The following is a 15,447-nucleotide window of genomic DNA, read 5'->3' on the forward strand; positions in this document are numbered from 1 at the left end:
TTACATTTTTGTAAAAAGCTGCTATGTTGAAATTTTTCAAAGAATTTTAAAACAATTTTTTTTTGTTTCACACTGAAAAATGTAGCTTTGGAACGGGGGGGTTGGAGAGGTTCCCCACTTTCTCTCTTTTTTTAGAAAAAACATCCCTCTCTACTGGAAAAGGGGTGAGAGGAGATGCGGTATTAATTTAGATCATCGGTTCCCAAACCGGGGGGTGCGCCCCCCTGGCAGGGGGTGAAGAAATTCCAAGGGGGGGGGCGCGAGGCTGTGAAATTTACACAGAATTTAACGGAAAAAAAAATTATCAGAATAAAAAAATATTTTTTTATTTAATAGACCAACAGACAATAAATTATACATATTCTGTGTACATAATAATAACTATTCATAAAATTGTCCATTACAGGCCTATATTATTTAACTACAATAAAGTATTAACAGTCTTCTCATTTTTGGTTATGAATATAAGTAGACAAGAATAAAGGTATAACAAAGTACAATAATAATAAAAATACAACTATAAAAGTATATAACTGCAGTGTTTTCAAATTTCATACCATGAAATGCGAGTGTGTGTGTGTGTGTGTAAACAATATTTTGCTTTTCGACATGTAGGAGTGCTGTTTCGGTTGGTGGGGAGGCCGAAGAATGATGTAGAAAGCAATGGAACTTCTTAAAACTTCCTAGCTTGCTCGCGAGAGTGTTCGAGATTGTTCTGTCGTGGGAGTGGTTACCTCCACCACTCACCGCATAAGCCCTGCTAGTTGCCAGACTGGTGGTGGGGTATATATAGGGCAGCACGCATCCGCATGTAATAGTAGTAGTAAATAAACATTCATAATAACTCAAATTAACTTGCGTCCGTTACTATTCACAAATCAGGAAAATTATTTATATAGATTTTTCTGTATTAGTATATTCTGGCCGTGATTAAGAAAAGGAAGTACAATGAAGACTACATTATGTATGGTTTCACCATCATGGAAAAAAACGGAATCGATCATCCTCAATGCGTAGTATGCCACACAGTTCTCAGCAATGATGCCTTGAGACCTAGTCATCTTGAGTGACACTTGACAAAGAACCACAGCGCTTTGAAAGAGAAACCAAAAGAGATTTTTGCTGCTAAACTTCAAAATTTAAAACGCATGAAGCTGGACACTACTGGAGCTTTTCATCAAGCCTCAGCCAAAGTGGTAGAAGCATCTTATGAACTGTCATTGCTCATCGCTAAAGCCAAGAAAGCGGACATAACAGGAGAAACTCTTGTGGAGCCTTGGTTGTTGAAAGCAACTGATATTGTGCTTGGTGCCGAAAGCAAGAAAAAAATATTGGAAATTTCGCTTTCTGACAATTCCATGAAACATTGCATCGATGACATGGCAAAAGATCTAAAACTTCAAGTTGTGGAGGCAGTGAAAGCTTCTCCTTTTTCCGCAATTCAGTGCAACGATACCACTGATTTCAGAGTAGCAGCCTTGTTAGTCTGTATTCACAAAAAGACAAGGAGTACTTGTGGCGTTAGTCTCTAAGATACCACTGATGTAGCACAATGCTGTCAGTTGCTCGTCTACATTCGATTCGATAATGATGGAACTGTGAAAGAAGAACTGCTTTTTTCGAAGGAATTGACGACCATATCAAAGGCTTCTGATGTTATGAAAAGAGTTTCCAACTTTTTTGAAGAAAATGGACTTTCCTGGGAAAAACTTGTTGGTGTATGAACAGATGATGCTCCAGTGATGCTTGGCTCTTGCTCTGGATTTGCGACATCAGTAAAAGAAAAAAATCCAGCTGTAACCACAACTCACTGTGTCATACACAGACAAGCGTTGGCTGCTAAAACCCTTTCAGATGACCTATGTGACTTGTTGAATTTGGCCATCAAAGTTGTCAATTTTGTGAAGAACAGCACTTTTAATTCGAGATTTTTTGCAGTTCTTTGCACTGATTTGGGAGTGGATCATAAAATTATTTTGTTTCACATGGAGGTACGATGGCTTTCCAAAGGGAACATGCCTTCGAGATTATTCTAACTGAAAGATGAAGTGAAAATTTTCCTCAAGCAACAGAAAAAAGAAGAGTTATATCATGCGTTTACGGACCAAACGTTTCAACTTTCACTGGCATACCTGGTGGACATTTTCGAATCTTTGAACAATCTCTCAATTTGAAGCTGGAAGGAAACAACACTGCAAACTCTATAGCGCACCACGATGTCATCAAAGCATTTAAGGAAAAAATCAAGCTTTGGAAACATCGAATGCAAGCTCAGACACTAACTTTTTGTCTTTTCCAACATTTCATCACTTGCTGAAAATGAAAGTTTCCAAGAATTTGTAAAGAGGATGCAAAGAACAAAATTGTGTTTCATCTGGACTGCCTTGCTGACAAATTCTTTCACTATTTTCCAGACAACTTTTCCAGCAACCCTGTTCATAAATTAGCACGTAATCTGTTCAATGTTGATGCAATATTTCTGGCAATTAATTAACAAGAACAAGCACTCAAAATGAAATACGATTCAAGTATGAAAGATATTTTCGAAAACTTAAGCCTGGAGAAATTTTGGATAAAATATTTCCCAATTTACGTGAAAGTTGGAAAAGAAGCGCTACATATTATTCTTCTGTTTTCATTGACGTACCTCTGTGAAAAAAGCTTTTCAAGTTCAGTCATAATAAAAATTAAACAAAAGAATCGATTGGATGTCAAAAATTATTTGCGTTGCGCACTTTCATCTTTCAAACCTAGGATTTCCCAACTCGTGAAGAAAATGCAGCATCATCCTTCACATTAAATTTGTTTTGTTTATGCTATTTCTTATTTTAAATTACATTGTTGTTAAATTTTTGTGCCAAGAAAAACTATTTGTGTTTATTTTAATTTTAAGTTACGAATTGAATTTGTTAAAATGGGGGGTTGGATGATGGTAAAGGAGAGGTGGGAGGCATGAGGGTTTCGTGAAAATTAAAAAGGGGGCGGGATGCCAAAAAGTTTGGGAACCAATGATTTAGATGGAATAAATGGGCCCAAAGAGTCAAAGATATTGACATGGCCCTGTCCTTGTACAACATTTAAACAAGAGTCAGGGTTTGGTATACAGAGACTTCAGCCTATTTAGCACCATGGCAAACACACATTACACATCATTTTAACTTTTTATTAAAGATGCAGAAAAAGAAAAAAACAGTTAAAGCATTTGAAATATAAACTATTAAATAAGGCTTTCATTTTAACCACATCGCTTTGTGACAAAGTGGGAATTTTTGTAATATTTTTATGATTCCCATGCATGCCTCAATTTCCCTCCATGCTTTGTATTGCTATGAATAAAAGCTGCTCTTGGAGCAGAGCAGGGGACCCAAGGTGTTCTGTCACATAACTGTCTGGGCTGGTATGAATGGGTCCTTAAAGTACTGGTTGAAACCAACAGAAGGTCAACAGAAGGTCCTGAAAGACAATGGAAACTCCAATGGCTGGGACATTCACACAAATCAACTAACAGCCGCGAGGAAGATTTCCCCCCACCCCTCTGAGGGAAGCAAAGAAAAGGCCCCAGTTGGAGAACAAAAGGGAAAGGTGTCAGGTGGCTGGATTAAGAGTGGAGTGCACAGAAATAACAGGACACACACCTGGGATGAAGAAAAAGAGAATAGATGAAAGAGATCCAAGATGGCCTCATCGGCAGCATGGCTCAAGGGAGCCCTGACCTGGCTTTGGACTGTCTGAATTCTGTCTTAACCTTTGCATCTCTGTGCTGACCTAAGGACTTTCAGTTTGTGCATGCCAGGTGAACTAATAAATTGTTACCTAGTTTTGAACAGGCTGCCTGGTGTTTCTGCAAATACTCACTAAGAGCATTGTGTCCTGAAGGGGTACAGTACAAGACTCCCATGTGTCTGGCTTGGCTGGACTCACTGCAGGGGGCCACAGAAAGACAGGGACTGTTGGTGCCCAAAGGCCCAGTTTCAGGGTCCTTGAGGCCATAGGCCTGCTCCTGTGGAACTGTATGGGTCCTTGAAGCCCAGCACACTAAAGGGGTCACTCCCAAAAAGGACTGGTTAATGGCTGTAGACCCTGTAGATCTGTGACACCCTTGTTCCCTTTCTCTGTAGAGGTTTTTTTTAAGGAAATACCCCCTTGTTTGACAGTCTTTTAGCTGGTATTAAAGATGATAATAAATGTCCTTTTTGGTGAAAAGAACAGAGTTAGCTGAGATGCGCTGGACCTACTGTTAAAGTCCCATCCCCTTTCATAGAAGATAAAATAAGACAAATGCATACAAACAGGGAGAAAAAAAGAACAGCAGAGATCAAAAATGCAGATTCTGTCTCTGGTGTTGACTTTCAGTTACAATATCACTGCTGGAAAAACCAGGCATAGCACATAGGCTTATCAGTCACTCTGAGACCTGGCAAACTTGTACCAGCATTGGGCTACTTAGGGCATTGATTTTTGCTGCCTTTCTATTGACAGGCTTACAGCAGTGTTGCAAAATATGTAGAATTGGTTGCCTAAGCTAGGCTACAGAAGACAAAGGGAGAGGGATAGGAAAGAGAATAAATAAGGTGGGGAAGGGGGGAAAAAAACACACAGGAGGGAAGCAGGGATCAACATTTTTTTCCATGCTCTCCCCACCCCCCAATAAAACACACACACACACAAATCTAAATGACCTTTTTCCCCTCAAAGCTTTTTATGAATTATCCCTCTTGTTCCCCCATTGGCTCTACATGGAAGGCAATGAGAGTTTCTCAGCTGTAACTGAGGACAAAATTCTGCTTATAGAATTAGTATTATTGGTGATGATGTTTGAGAACAGAACCCAGCTTGTCTCTCAGATCCCCAGATAACTGGGTACAGACCCAATCCCAGCTGGTCCTCTTCTCTGGTATCCCCTGCTGCTTCCTTTCTGTCTCATTTCCCTACAGGCCAATCAGAGAAAGGAAGCAAGCAGCAGCAGTAACTCTTACAGAGCCCCCTAATCTTCTGGATGTAAGGACCTCAATTGCACTGCTGTGGAGAAATTAACACCCGTATTTCCAGCCAAGTTTTGCAAATCCAAGAGGTCAGCATAAGCTAAACCTCCAAACCACTTGCACTTAAAAAGCATGTCTTTGGCACCATTACTTCTATTTTAGGGTCTGGGAAAAGTGTTGCTGCTGGATGAAATATTACACGATTTTTTTTCAAAAAAGGAAGCATCAATTTCTTCCCAAATATCTTTTCAAAGAAAGGCACTGTTTGCCTAGCTTGTCTAGTCTGCTCAGTGTCAGAGGATCTCTGCAGAGATTCTCAAGCAGTCTTCTTCAATTAAAGCTAAAAAAATTCAGTAGTCCAAGAGGGATATGCTTTCCAATTAAGGATTAGCATACTTTGACATGAGGTTGTCAATTTCAATTGGTATAAATCAAACTGAAATGTCAAACCACTTGCCATCTGGTTTATACATATCTAATTTGGAAAGTAGCAATGAAACAGCTGAAATACTGCTACTGTGGAAACGATACATGTACAGTAAATGTTACCCAGAGATCTTTTAAATACACAAATTTTGGGGGTAATGTTCCAGTAACTATGGAGTGTGGGTTTACTTCTTTATATGGAGCCAAGTTTATAAGAATAGATCTTATTTGAAAACCAGTACAATGTAGACAACCAACCTTTAAAAGGAAAAAATATGTATCTTTTTTTCAGGTCAAGGAAATAAAAGCATTGTAACTAATGAGTCCAGGATCAAGAAATGCAGCACATCAGCCATATGTTTTAATTTATAATAAAGATTAAACAGACCGGAAGTAATGAGAGAATGCGATGTAATATCAGAAAGACCAAAAATAAGCCAACCTGTCAGAGAGTTCGGTGTCTGAGCCCAGTAGTGTCTCCCAGTCATGACAGTCTGTGACTGCATGGCCCAGTGGCAAGAGTCTGTAGCAGCATCGCCCAGTAGTGAGAGTCTGCAATGTTATCACCCAGTGGCAAGAGTCAGTGGGGCCAGCCAGGGCCGGCTCCAGGCACCAGCTTTCCAAGCAGGTGCTTGGGGCGGCATTCAGAATGGGGCAGCCGTCCGTGTCCCGCGGTGGCAATTCGGTGGCTTCTCCGCCACTCTTCCCGCTGCGGCAGCTTTTGGGCAGCAGCTCTGCCGCTCTTCCGGGTGCTGCAGCAATTTGGCGGCAGCTCCACCACTCTTGCGGTTGCGGCAATTCGGCGGCGGCTGCTTGGGGCAGCAAAATTGGTAGAGCCACCCCTGGGACCAGGGATAGTGGAACCCAGGCCCTCCCTGCTCCACCGGGTTCTAACCTAGGGCCCTGTGACTGGCAGGTCAGATATGCAGCCTAGGGTGGACACCCCTAAGCCTGGTCCCTGGATCACTTCCTATCGTGGCCTCTGCCCCTCCAAAGTCACAGCAGAATCTTCTTATGGACTCATCAAATGGGGGATTCTCCCTGGCAGTGATCCGGAGGCTTACTCTGTCAGTCATGGCCCGCCATTCCTGATCTCCACGGGAACATTTGGCGGCTCAGCAGCAAGGTCTGGTCCAAGTAGTGCGGCCTCTCTGCAGAAGCTACCAGTGCAGGATTGCTCCCTTACTCTGTCTGCCCTGACTGACCTGGGCCACTTCCTTTTGAGCGCTACTTCCATCGTGAGCAGGCCCAGCTGGGCAGGGCCTTCTGGGCCACAGAAGTGTTCGTTAACCCTTGGTTCCCCCATGTAGGGCTTATACACCCCATGACACAATCCCCAAAAGCTCCATTAAGCCTTACTGTATGTACATTTGATCTCAACACTTTGCAAGTGGGATTTATAGGGGGGGTGGGAAATGGCAAAAAGAAAAAACATATCTGATGCAATAAACTGAACACACCATAACACCCAACATTGGGCCACATCTTGTCACTATCACATTTTGAAGCACAGACCTAGCCAGAGATGCAGGGTCTAGCCTGCCTCCCCACAAAGGAGCATTATTCAGACCCTGGGATAGAGGAGTGCCTCCTGACTCTATGCAGCGTCAAGAGTGTGTGGGGGATTGGGAAGCAGGAGGGAGAAAGGTAGGGAAGCATTTGGATACACTTCTGATAACCATCCACTCAACTGGGTGCTTCTCCAAACTGAGGACCACTATGCAACCCTTACTCGCACCAATGTTGCACATCAATAGTCCCACTAATATTAAGTGCTCTCAAGCATGAATAAAGGACTACAGTGATTAAAGCAGATCAAAATAGAAGGTGAACTCAACAATTTTGTTGACTGTTGTCATGGGGCTCAGCTTTATGTGGTGATGCATCAATTTTCATCATCTTGTGGCAACAGGATACAGAACAGAGGAGAGAGTGGGGACAAGAGAAGAAACAAAGCTTAAAGGAGTTCAGGCCAAATGGGAGATATCACGTCCAAGTCTACATGCTGGTACTCCCAGGCTCTTCATCCAAGGGATAAATACAGTCCCCAAATTAAGGGAAATTGCTCTAGGATGAGAATCAACTGCTTTTCTCCTGTGATCAGGGCAGGCTCTTTATGGTTGCCAAATGTCAGGCATCTCACATGATACTCATGCATTTGGCAGCACTATGATTATGGATACGGCCCTTCGAAATTCACCGTCCATTTTGGTCAATTTCATGGTCATAGGATTTTAAAAATCATAAATGTCATGATTTCATCTATTTAAATCTGAAACTTCAAGGTGTTGTAATTGTAGGGATCCTCACCCAAAAGAGTTGTGGGGGTGGTCGCAAAAAAACTCAGCTGACGCTTTTAGAAATGTCATCGAAATAAATGAGACTTGATTTCATAACATATATTCACCATGGGATAAAATGATATATAAACCTTTACAAATGTATAAATGATGTAAAATACTTCTGCTCTGACCATTAGATTGTTTTGAAGTCACTGGAACATTTAGAAAAAAATAATGACCTTTGCATAAGGAACTGGGAACCAAGAATAAAAAATCCAAGATCAGCCTTGTCCTACCCACCCGTCTTGCTGCTACTACTGCCAAATTTTGTGGGCACCATATCCTACCCCCAGTACTGCTTGGGGCAGGAAGTGTTTACCAGAAGCTGAAGTTTATGGTTCTATGCAAGTTTGTAAATAAATGTCACAATAAGGAGCGTCAGAAAACTTGGCAGCTATGTGTTTCCCACACTTTCTGCCAAGTATAAAGGTCAAGTCCAGCTCAGGCAGGAGCAAGTACACCTAGACCATCCCTGACAGATGTTTGTCTTACATTTTCTTGAAAACCTCCAGCGATGGGGATTCCATGGCCTTCCTTGAAAGCCTATTCCCGAGCTTACTTGCCCTTGTAGTTGGAAAGGTTTTCCTAATATCTAACCTAAATCTCCTTTGCTACAGTTTAAGCCCGTTACTTCTTGTGCTGCCTTCAGTGGACACAGAGAACAATCAATGCTCATCCTCTTTATAACAGGCCTTAACATATTAGAACACTGTGACCAGGTCATAGATTAAACATATCCATTTTTCAAACTTTTCTCATAGGTATAGAAAGCACTTCAGCCTGGTTGCCTGATGATCCCCAGCTGACTTTAGCTCTCAGATCATAACCCTTTCCTACCTGCACCATGAATGTTGGCAACAAGCTGTGGCCCTGCTACCACTATAACATTCCCAGGAAGGGATTAAATAAAAGCAAACATTCATTCAGGGAAACAGACATTTTGACAGCTAGTGTACTGGCAGGTTCCATTTGTATTCACAGACACAGACTAATGGTGCAGTTCCATTCAGTTAATAGTCAGTAAACAGCTGCCATTGTAAAAAGAAAAGGAGTACTTGTGGCACCTTAGAGACTAACACGTTTATTTGAGCATAAGCTTTCGTGAGCTACAGCTCACTTCATCGGATGCATTCAGTGGAGTGTCAGACTTATTTTGATATCTGTGTAATATTTTCCATGGGCTCAGAGGACCATACTTTAAATCTAACAGGACAGAGTTAAGGTTTCAATGTTCTGAATACTTCATTACAACATTAAGGTTGAGTATTAATGCTAGCGTGTTGCATGGAGCAATATGAATGGTACAATAACTTTAGGAGAGACAATCTTCTTTGGTTCAAGAACTTTTACCAGTAAGTCTAAGGGGAAAAATGTACAAATAAAATCGATAGGAAGAAAACGTGAAGGACTCTTCAGAAAATAAGATACGTGAGGTAATATATTTTATTGGACCAACTTCTGGTGGTGGGAGAGGCAAGCTTTCAAGCCACACAGAGCTCTCCTTTAGGTCATCTTCTCTCTCACCAACAGAAGTTGGTCCAATAAAAGATATTACTTCACGCACCTTGTCTCTCTAATACCCTGGGATCCACATGGCTACAACAACACTGCATATCTTCAGAAAACAGGCACTCAGATGCTATAGTAAAGATAAGTCTACACAGGAGCGAGCCTTCCAGCCTCAGTAGATAGATTTGCACTAACAGAGCTCAAGGCAGCCTGCTAAAAAAGGCAGTGTGGATGTTGCTGCACCAGTGGAGGCTCAGGCTAGCCACCTGAGGTCAGACCCACCTTCCCAGGAGGTCCAGAGTAGATAATTATATGATACCACCACATTTTAGAGCTTTCCAATTCCTCTGTTTAAAGGTGCAAGTGTTCCAGGCAGAGCAGAAACAAACCTCAAGTCCCAAAGACCTCTAAGTATCCTCCAAAGGGATCTCATTACAAAAGAAGATAATAATCAGTGAACCAGGAGGCTTTATGATTTGAAAATTCAATTAGGATTCTGATAAAGAACAAGTTATCAAACAGAAAACAGAGAGACTCCAAGAACCGCAATAATTCAAGATCATTTTCTGAAAAAAGCTACATTACTCTCATGGAGCAAGTGAGAAATAATGAATGCACATATATGGCATAATTTTCTCCTCTGACCTGCACTGATGATCTCTAATCTCTACACAATGCATCTTGTATACTCTGCACTCGAAGTGGCAAACAATGGAATTTTTTGGTGTCAATTCCAAAAATTTGAAAAATGGTTTGGGGTTGACCCATAACTGTAAAACTTGTGAATTTTTCAGTGAATCAAGAAGTTAAAAAAAAAGTTTCAAGTCAAACAAAATGTTTTCTTTTGATAATCAAAACTTTTTTTAATTTCAACCATTTAAAAAAAATAAAGGAAATTTTGAAACAAAAATAGTTTTGGACTAAAAAAACCAAAATATTTCATTTAAAAGTGTCAAAATAAACAGTTTCAGTTTGAGAGGATTGGGGGGGGGGGGGTTACCCAAAAAATGTGACAAAACCAACACAAATTCGAGAAACATTTCAACATTACCAAATCTGTTTTTTGGGGGGGGTTGGCCAAAATATACTAAAGCTCTGCTTGATTAGAATGAGAAGCAAATTCCAGAGATAAAGGCCTTTCATGGAGAACATTCTGGCCTCAGATCCTAAAGTAACAATTATAGTACTAGGAGTACTTGTGGCACCTGCATGCATCCGATGAAGTGAGCTGTAGCTCACGAAAGCTTATGCTCAAATAAATTTGTTCGTCTCTAAGGTGCCACGAGTACTCCTTTTCTTTTTGCAGATACAGACTAACACGGTTGCTACTCTGAAACCTGTAATTATAGTACTGTAAGCTCAAAAATTCCAGTTCATCTCAGCAGTCAAAATATCACAAGGAGAGTTAGCTTATGTCTTCTCGGCACTAAGGAGTTAATAATTATATAGACTTTTAAGACTCCACTTCTGTATGCAAGATAATATTAAATATTTAGAAATCTTGTGACACAATAAACATGTTTCTTTAATCACTGAAAGCTAATTGCTAAATCACACACATTTGGGCTTTCACAATTTCAGGAATAAAGCCCTTTTTCAGAAGTCTTTTCAGACTGCAGTTCTCCCTTTTGACACAAGATGGCAATGTATTCCAAAGAATTCCCATAAGCAGTATTGCTAATCCTCTGTTTAAAACTGTTGTGTCCTTTCAGACACACAGGTATGGAAAAATGACAGCGACTGTACTGTCCAAAATAAGGTATTCCCCCCCACCCACCCACATGCCCCTTCCACACACAATTTTGTATTTTCCTTCAGTGGAAATACTATACTACTTTCAATAATAAGCAACATCTCTTTCACTGCTGACCTGCTGCAGCCAAAGACATTCTAACAAACGTTTTCGGTATACATTTGAAAGCTATGCATTGTGAAGGTTCTGCTGCAACTGAGAGATCCAATAATAATAGCTCATCACCACAAACATAGATGCTGATTCAGGAAAGTATCCTTTTTCAGGACAACACCTACACACACACTGCTTAATTTCAAGTCAACGAGATTTAAGCCCACACTTAAAGTTAAGTACGGAATTAAATCTTTCCTGAATGAGGGCCACAGAAAATGCAGTTTAATAAAGGAAGCCAAAATTAGTGGATACTATTGAAAATATGAACCTTACTCTTTTTCGCAATCCAGTGAATCAATCACTGAATGGTTTGTACATCACACTATGTGGTCTATTCACTAATAAGTTGTATTGGCAGAGTGCCCATACATCTGAGGTAGTTCAAATGCACACTGCTTCTGGGCACATTTCCTGACAAGTAGAGTAACTAATCCACAGGTTCAGACATGAATAAACCCTGCATGCTATAAAAATGAATGGCCAAACAGACAGCGTCAAAAGTAGAAAGTGGACAGAACACCACCTCAATGCTGGTACTTATGATTCTGCTAGGAGACTACAGGCTGTATAATGGGTGAAGCAGGTCTCAGAAGATATTCCCGGCTTGAAGGCAGAGGAGTATCATGATGACTTACTCAGTAGCAGGCCATGGCAAGGGCCATTCAGGGGAGACAGAAGGATTACCTAGCCCAAATTAAACCCACTACTCTAGTCTCCTTCCAGTTATCTTTTCAAAGCATCGCAAAATATCGAATCATTGTTAAATAGAGGCATTTATGAAAGAAAACAGCTATAACTGGACATATAAATGGGCTTCCACTCAGTTCGCATTCCATCCTTTGTCTGCCTTGCATACCAGAGACCACATCCACAGACATACCTAGTTGTTGAATAATTTACTGCAAATAAATGTATTGTAACAGTCAGCATTGGATATCAGTGTAATTGTGCCACAGTGAGAATAAGGAAAATACAGAGACAGGTCCTCTTCTCCCAGTATCTGTTGAATGGGATATGTGCATGTACACACTACTGTTTGGGATCTGAGAGAAATATTCTCTCTCTCGCTACTTGGCTTGATGGCAGGAGCAGCCCTAGACTAGCTGCCAGCAACTGGTGCCCTAGGCAAATCATGCAATCAGTGACCTCACCCCCAAACTCCAAGGGCAGATGTAGGCTGAGGTTTTTGGTAAACTGGGAAATATTTTGCCCCTTTTTTCTTTTAATGTTTTTAAGCCTTTTTTTTTTTTTTTTAAAACAGCGGCTTAATTATTTGGTTTGTCCGTCCATCTGTCTGTCCAACCAATGTTTCTGAGACAGCCCGATAATAATGCTAAGGTTTAATAACGCTTAAAGATACTCACATTTTGGATTTATAATGCTGAAAGACGTTATTCTTTATTCTTTGGGACCAAGAAACATAATTTTCCCCATATTAGCTCGATTCTTAACCATCTACCTATGACATGTGTTAAAATGACCGTTTGACATGTATCAACTCGCAATATCTCCGCTCTACATGAATTTCCAGCTATGCAAACTTGATGTATATTCGAGTTAGGTGTCACTAGCATTGCAGCTTTTGCTGCTGGCAGATGTGTTTCATTGTGGCTGAGTTATTGCTTATCAATATTGCAGAGTGGGTTATCTTGACCCTACATCGTAAATTGAAAAAAAATTCCCTCCGTTCGCGCACGGGAATTGAAATAATGACATCTTGGTTACTTTATTTGTATTTTTTTCCATTTCTCATTTTTTTCTTTTTTTTTTTCTTTGATTTTTTTCCCTCCAATGTGGCACCCCATTTAACTTGGCACCCTAGGCGACCGCCTAGTTTGCCTATACGAACAGGCTGCCCCTGCTTGATGGTGTTCACCTCATAGTGCTCAACAGCTGCACATTCACTACATTGCACAGGGGTGTCTTAGCTAGCTGTGACCACCAAAATCTATGCCTGTGATTATGCCTCCGGTGCCACTCTCACCAGAAACACATTGCACCCCTATTCATCCTCAATCTTTCCCTTGCCAAGATACACAGCTGCATATCTGCTCCATACTTTGCTTCCAAAAGTATCATGGGATTAACTCTGACTGCCCAGTGTAGATGGAATTCTGCACAGACAGAGACAATATAACTATCAATTATTATTTGCTAATTGCCATCATTTATAGTATTCTCAGCAATGTATCATATGGGATCATAAATTGCCAGTGGTGGGTATTAGAATCATAATTACACACATTTAGTGTTGAGTTCAAAATTTTAAAGTATATATTTTGAAAAGATGTTTGTTTTGGATAGAAAAATTATAATATATCTATGGGCATCTACAGAAGAATTCCCTATTTTTGTTACATAATATCAGAAAGGAATATTGACTATATCAACATTAAATGAAACAAATTGTACATGTTTGTTTTTAATCAAAAATACTGGAAAACCAAGAAGGTGTAAGGATGATTTTCATTAATTCATAAACTGAAGCCAGACAGAATGAGAAAAGTTCAAGATTTTCATTGCAACATTTATGCATTGCTAAGGGAACCATATAAACAAGCTAAGGGCACAGGTCATATTGATGTTTAAGTTTAGGATTATACAAATGGCTGATAAACATATTTTGATATTTAAAAATTGCTTCGAAGCGTTGCTCTTTGTATTTACATCAGTATATAAACGATCTAGTGGGCAATTTCAATTTATAGCAAACTGATCTATTCATCATGTAGAAAGTATAAAACAATGTAACAGTATTTCATAGCTCTTCCATCTGATATTTCACACAGAATATTCTTTTCTGAAGTTTCTTCAGATTTTAAATGTTAAGTGACACTGTATTTTGCAGTTAGTGGGGAAAAAGAAGCACATAAGGAGTTAATCCTTTTTCATCTACATACTAGTGACTGCATAATTAGTTTCACCAGTGCTTCCAGCATTATATGTGATAGGAGATGGTTGGCTTTACCATTTAACCAATCAAATGCATCCACATTAATTTATAATACAAACAAGTACGTGCATGAGTGTGTACACTCAACATCCGTTCCTCTGAGCGTCATTTGTTACACACACGGCTATTAATAGGCCTCTGCTTTACTTTAGAATTAATTACAGTAATATAAATTAAAGTGTGGTTTAGGATTAGGTTATTTCATTTTCAGGTTAAATGCTACCGTTTTAAAGTTTAGATTAAGAACAAATCATATTCCCCAAATCTAAACAGGATATCAGTTTTTGCCAAACAATTTTTGCTCTGACTTCAAACAATTCCTGACAGCAAGCTCAAGACAGAAACAAGCTCAAGGAAGCTCAATGTTGTAATCAACAGCTTAATAACATTTTAAAATAGAGGTTATTAGTTTAGCTGTTTAATTCCCTTTAAACAATTGCTTGCTTACAATGTGCTCTGAGAACAAATGCAATATATTTTACTCTACAGTACAGGAAAGCAGCAAACATTAAATAAAATGTGGATTCAAGGAAAGCAGCAAACAATGAAATTTCATTTAGTCCTAATTTATCTTTTAGGTGTCTACCACACTGTTTGCAATAATATTAATTATTGCTTAGAAAGTGAATTCATAGCATCTGTTTGTTACTTGTACAGCACCTAGCATAATCATAGAACCATAAAAATGTAGAGCTGGAAGGGACCTTAAAAAGTAGTTATCAGGGTTTGTTTAGTCCAGAGAAGAGAAGACTGAGGGGGGCCATGATAATAGTTTTCAAGTACATAAAACGTTGTTACAAAGAGGAGGGAGAAAAAAATGTTTTTCTTAACCTCTGAGGATAGGACAAGAAGCAATGGGCTTAAAATGCAGCAAGGTTGGACATTAGGAAAAACATCCTAACTGTCAGGGTAGCGAAGCACTGGAATAAATTGCCTAGGGAGGTTGTGGAATCTCCATCACTGGAGATTTTTAAGAGCAGGTTAGACAAACACCTGTCAGGGATGGTCTAGATAATCATAGAATCAAAGGACTGGAAGGGACATGGAGAGGTCATATAGTCATAGAATCATAGAATATCAGGGTTGGAAGGGACCCCAGAAGGTCATCTAGTCCAACCCCCTGCTCAAAGCAGGACCAATTCCCAGTTAAATCATCCCAGCCAGGGCTTTGTCAAGCCTGACCTTAAAAACCTCTAAGGAAGGAGATTCTACCACCTCCCTAGGTAACGCATTCCAGTGTTTCACCACCCTCTTAGTGAAAAAGTTTTTCCTAATATCCAATCTAAACCTCCCCCACTGCAACTTGAGACCATTGCTCCTCGTTCT

The 15,447-nt window shown here is 40.0% G+C and overlaps 1 protein-coding gene across 1 annotated transcript; it reads left to right on the forward strand.

The window, feature by feature from the left end:
- Positions 1-938: 938 nt before the first annotated feature.
- Positions 939-2,800, forward strand: FAM200B (family with sequence similarity 200 member B). The gene is given in 3 exon segments (XM_075128230.1): positions 939-1,444; positions 1,526-2,159; positions 2,162-2,800. Coding segments are annotated over 3 exon segments (1,569 nt in total). The 5' UTR covers positions 939-1,148.
- The last annotated feature ends 12,647 nt before the right edge of the window (positions 2,801-15,447 follow it).

The sequence above is a fragment of the Caretta caretta genome, chromosome 4 (assembly GCF_965140235.1).
Source record: "Caretta caretta isolate rCarCar2 chromosome 4, rCarCar1.hap1, whole genome shotgun sequence".
Taxonomy (NCBI): domain Eukaryota; kingdom Metazoa; phylum Chordata; order Testudines; family Cheloniidae; genus Caretta; species Caretta caretta.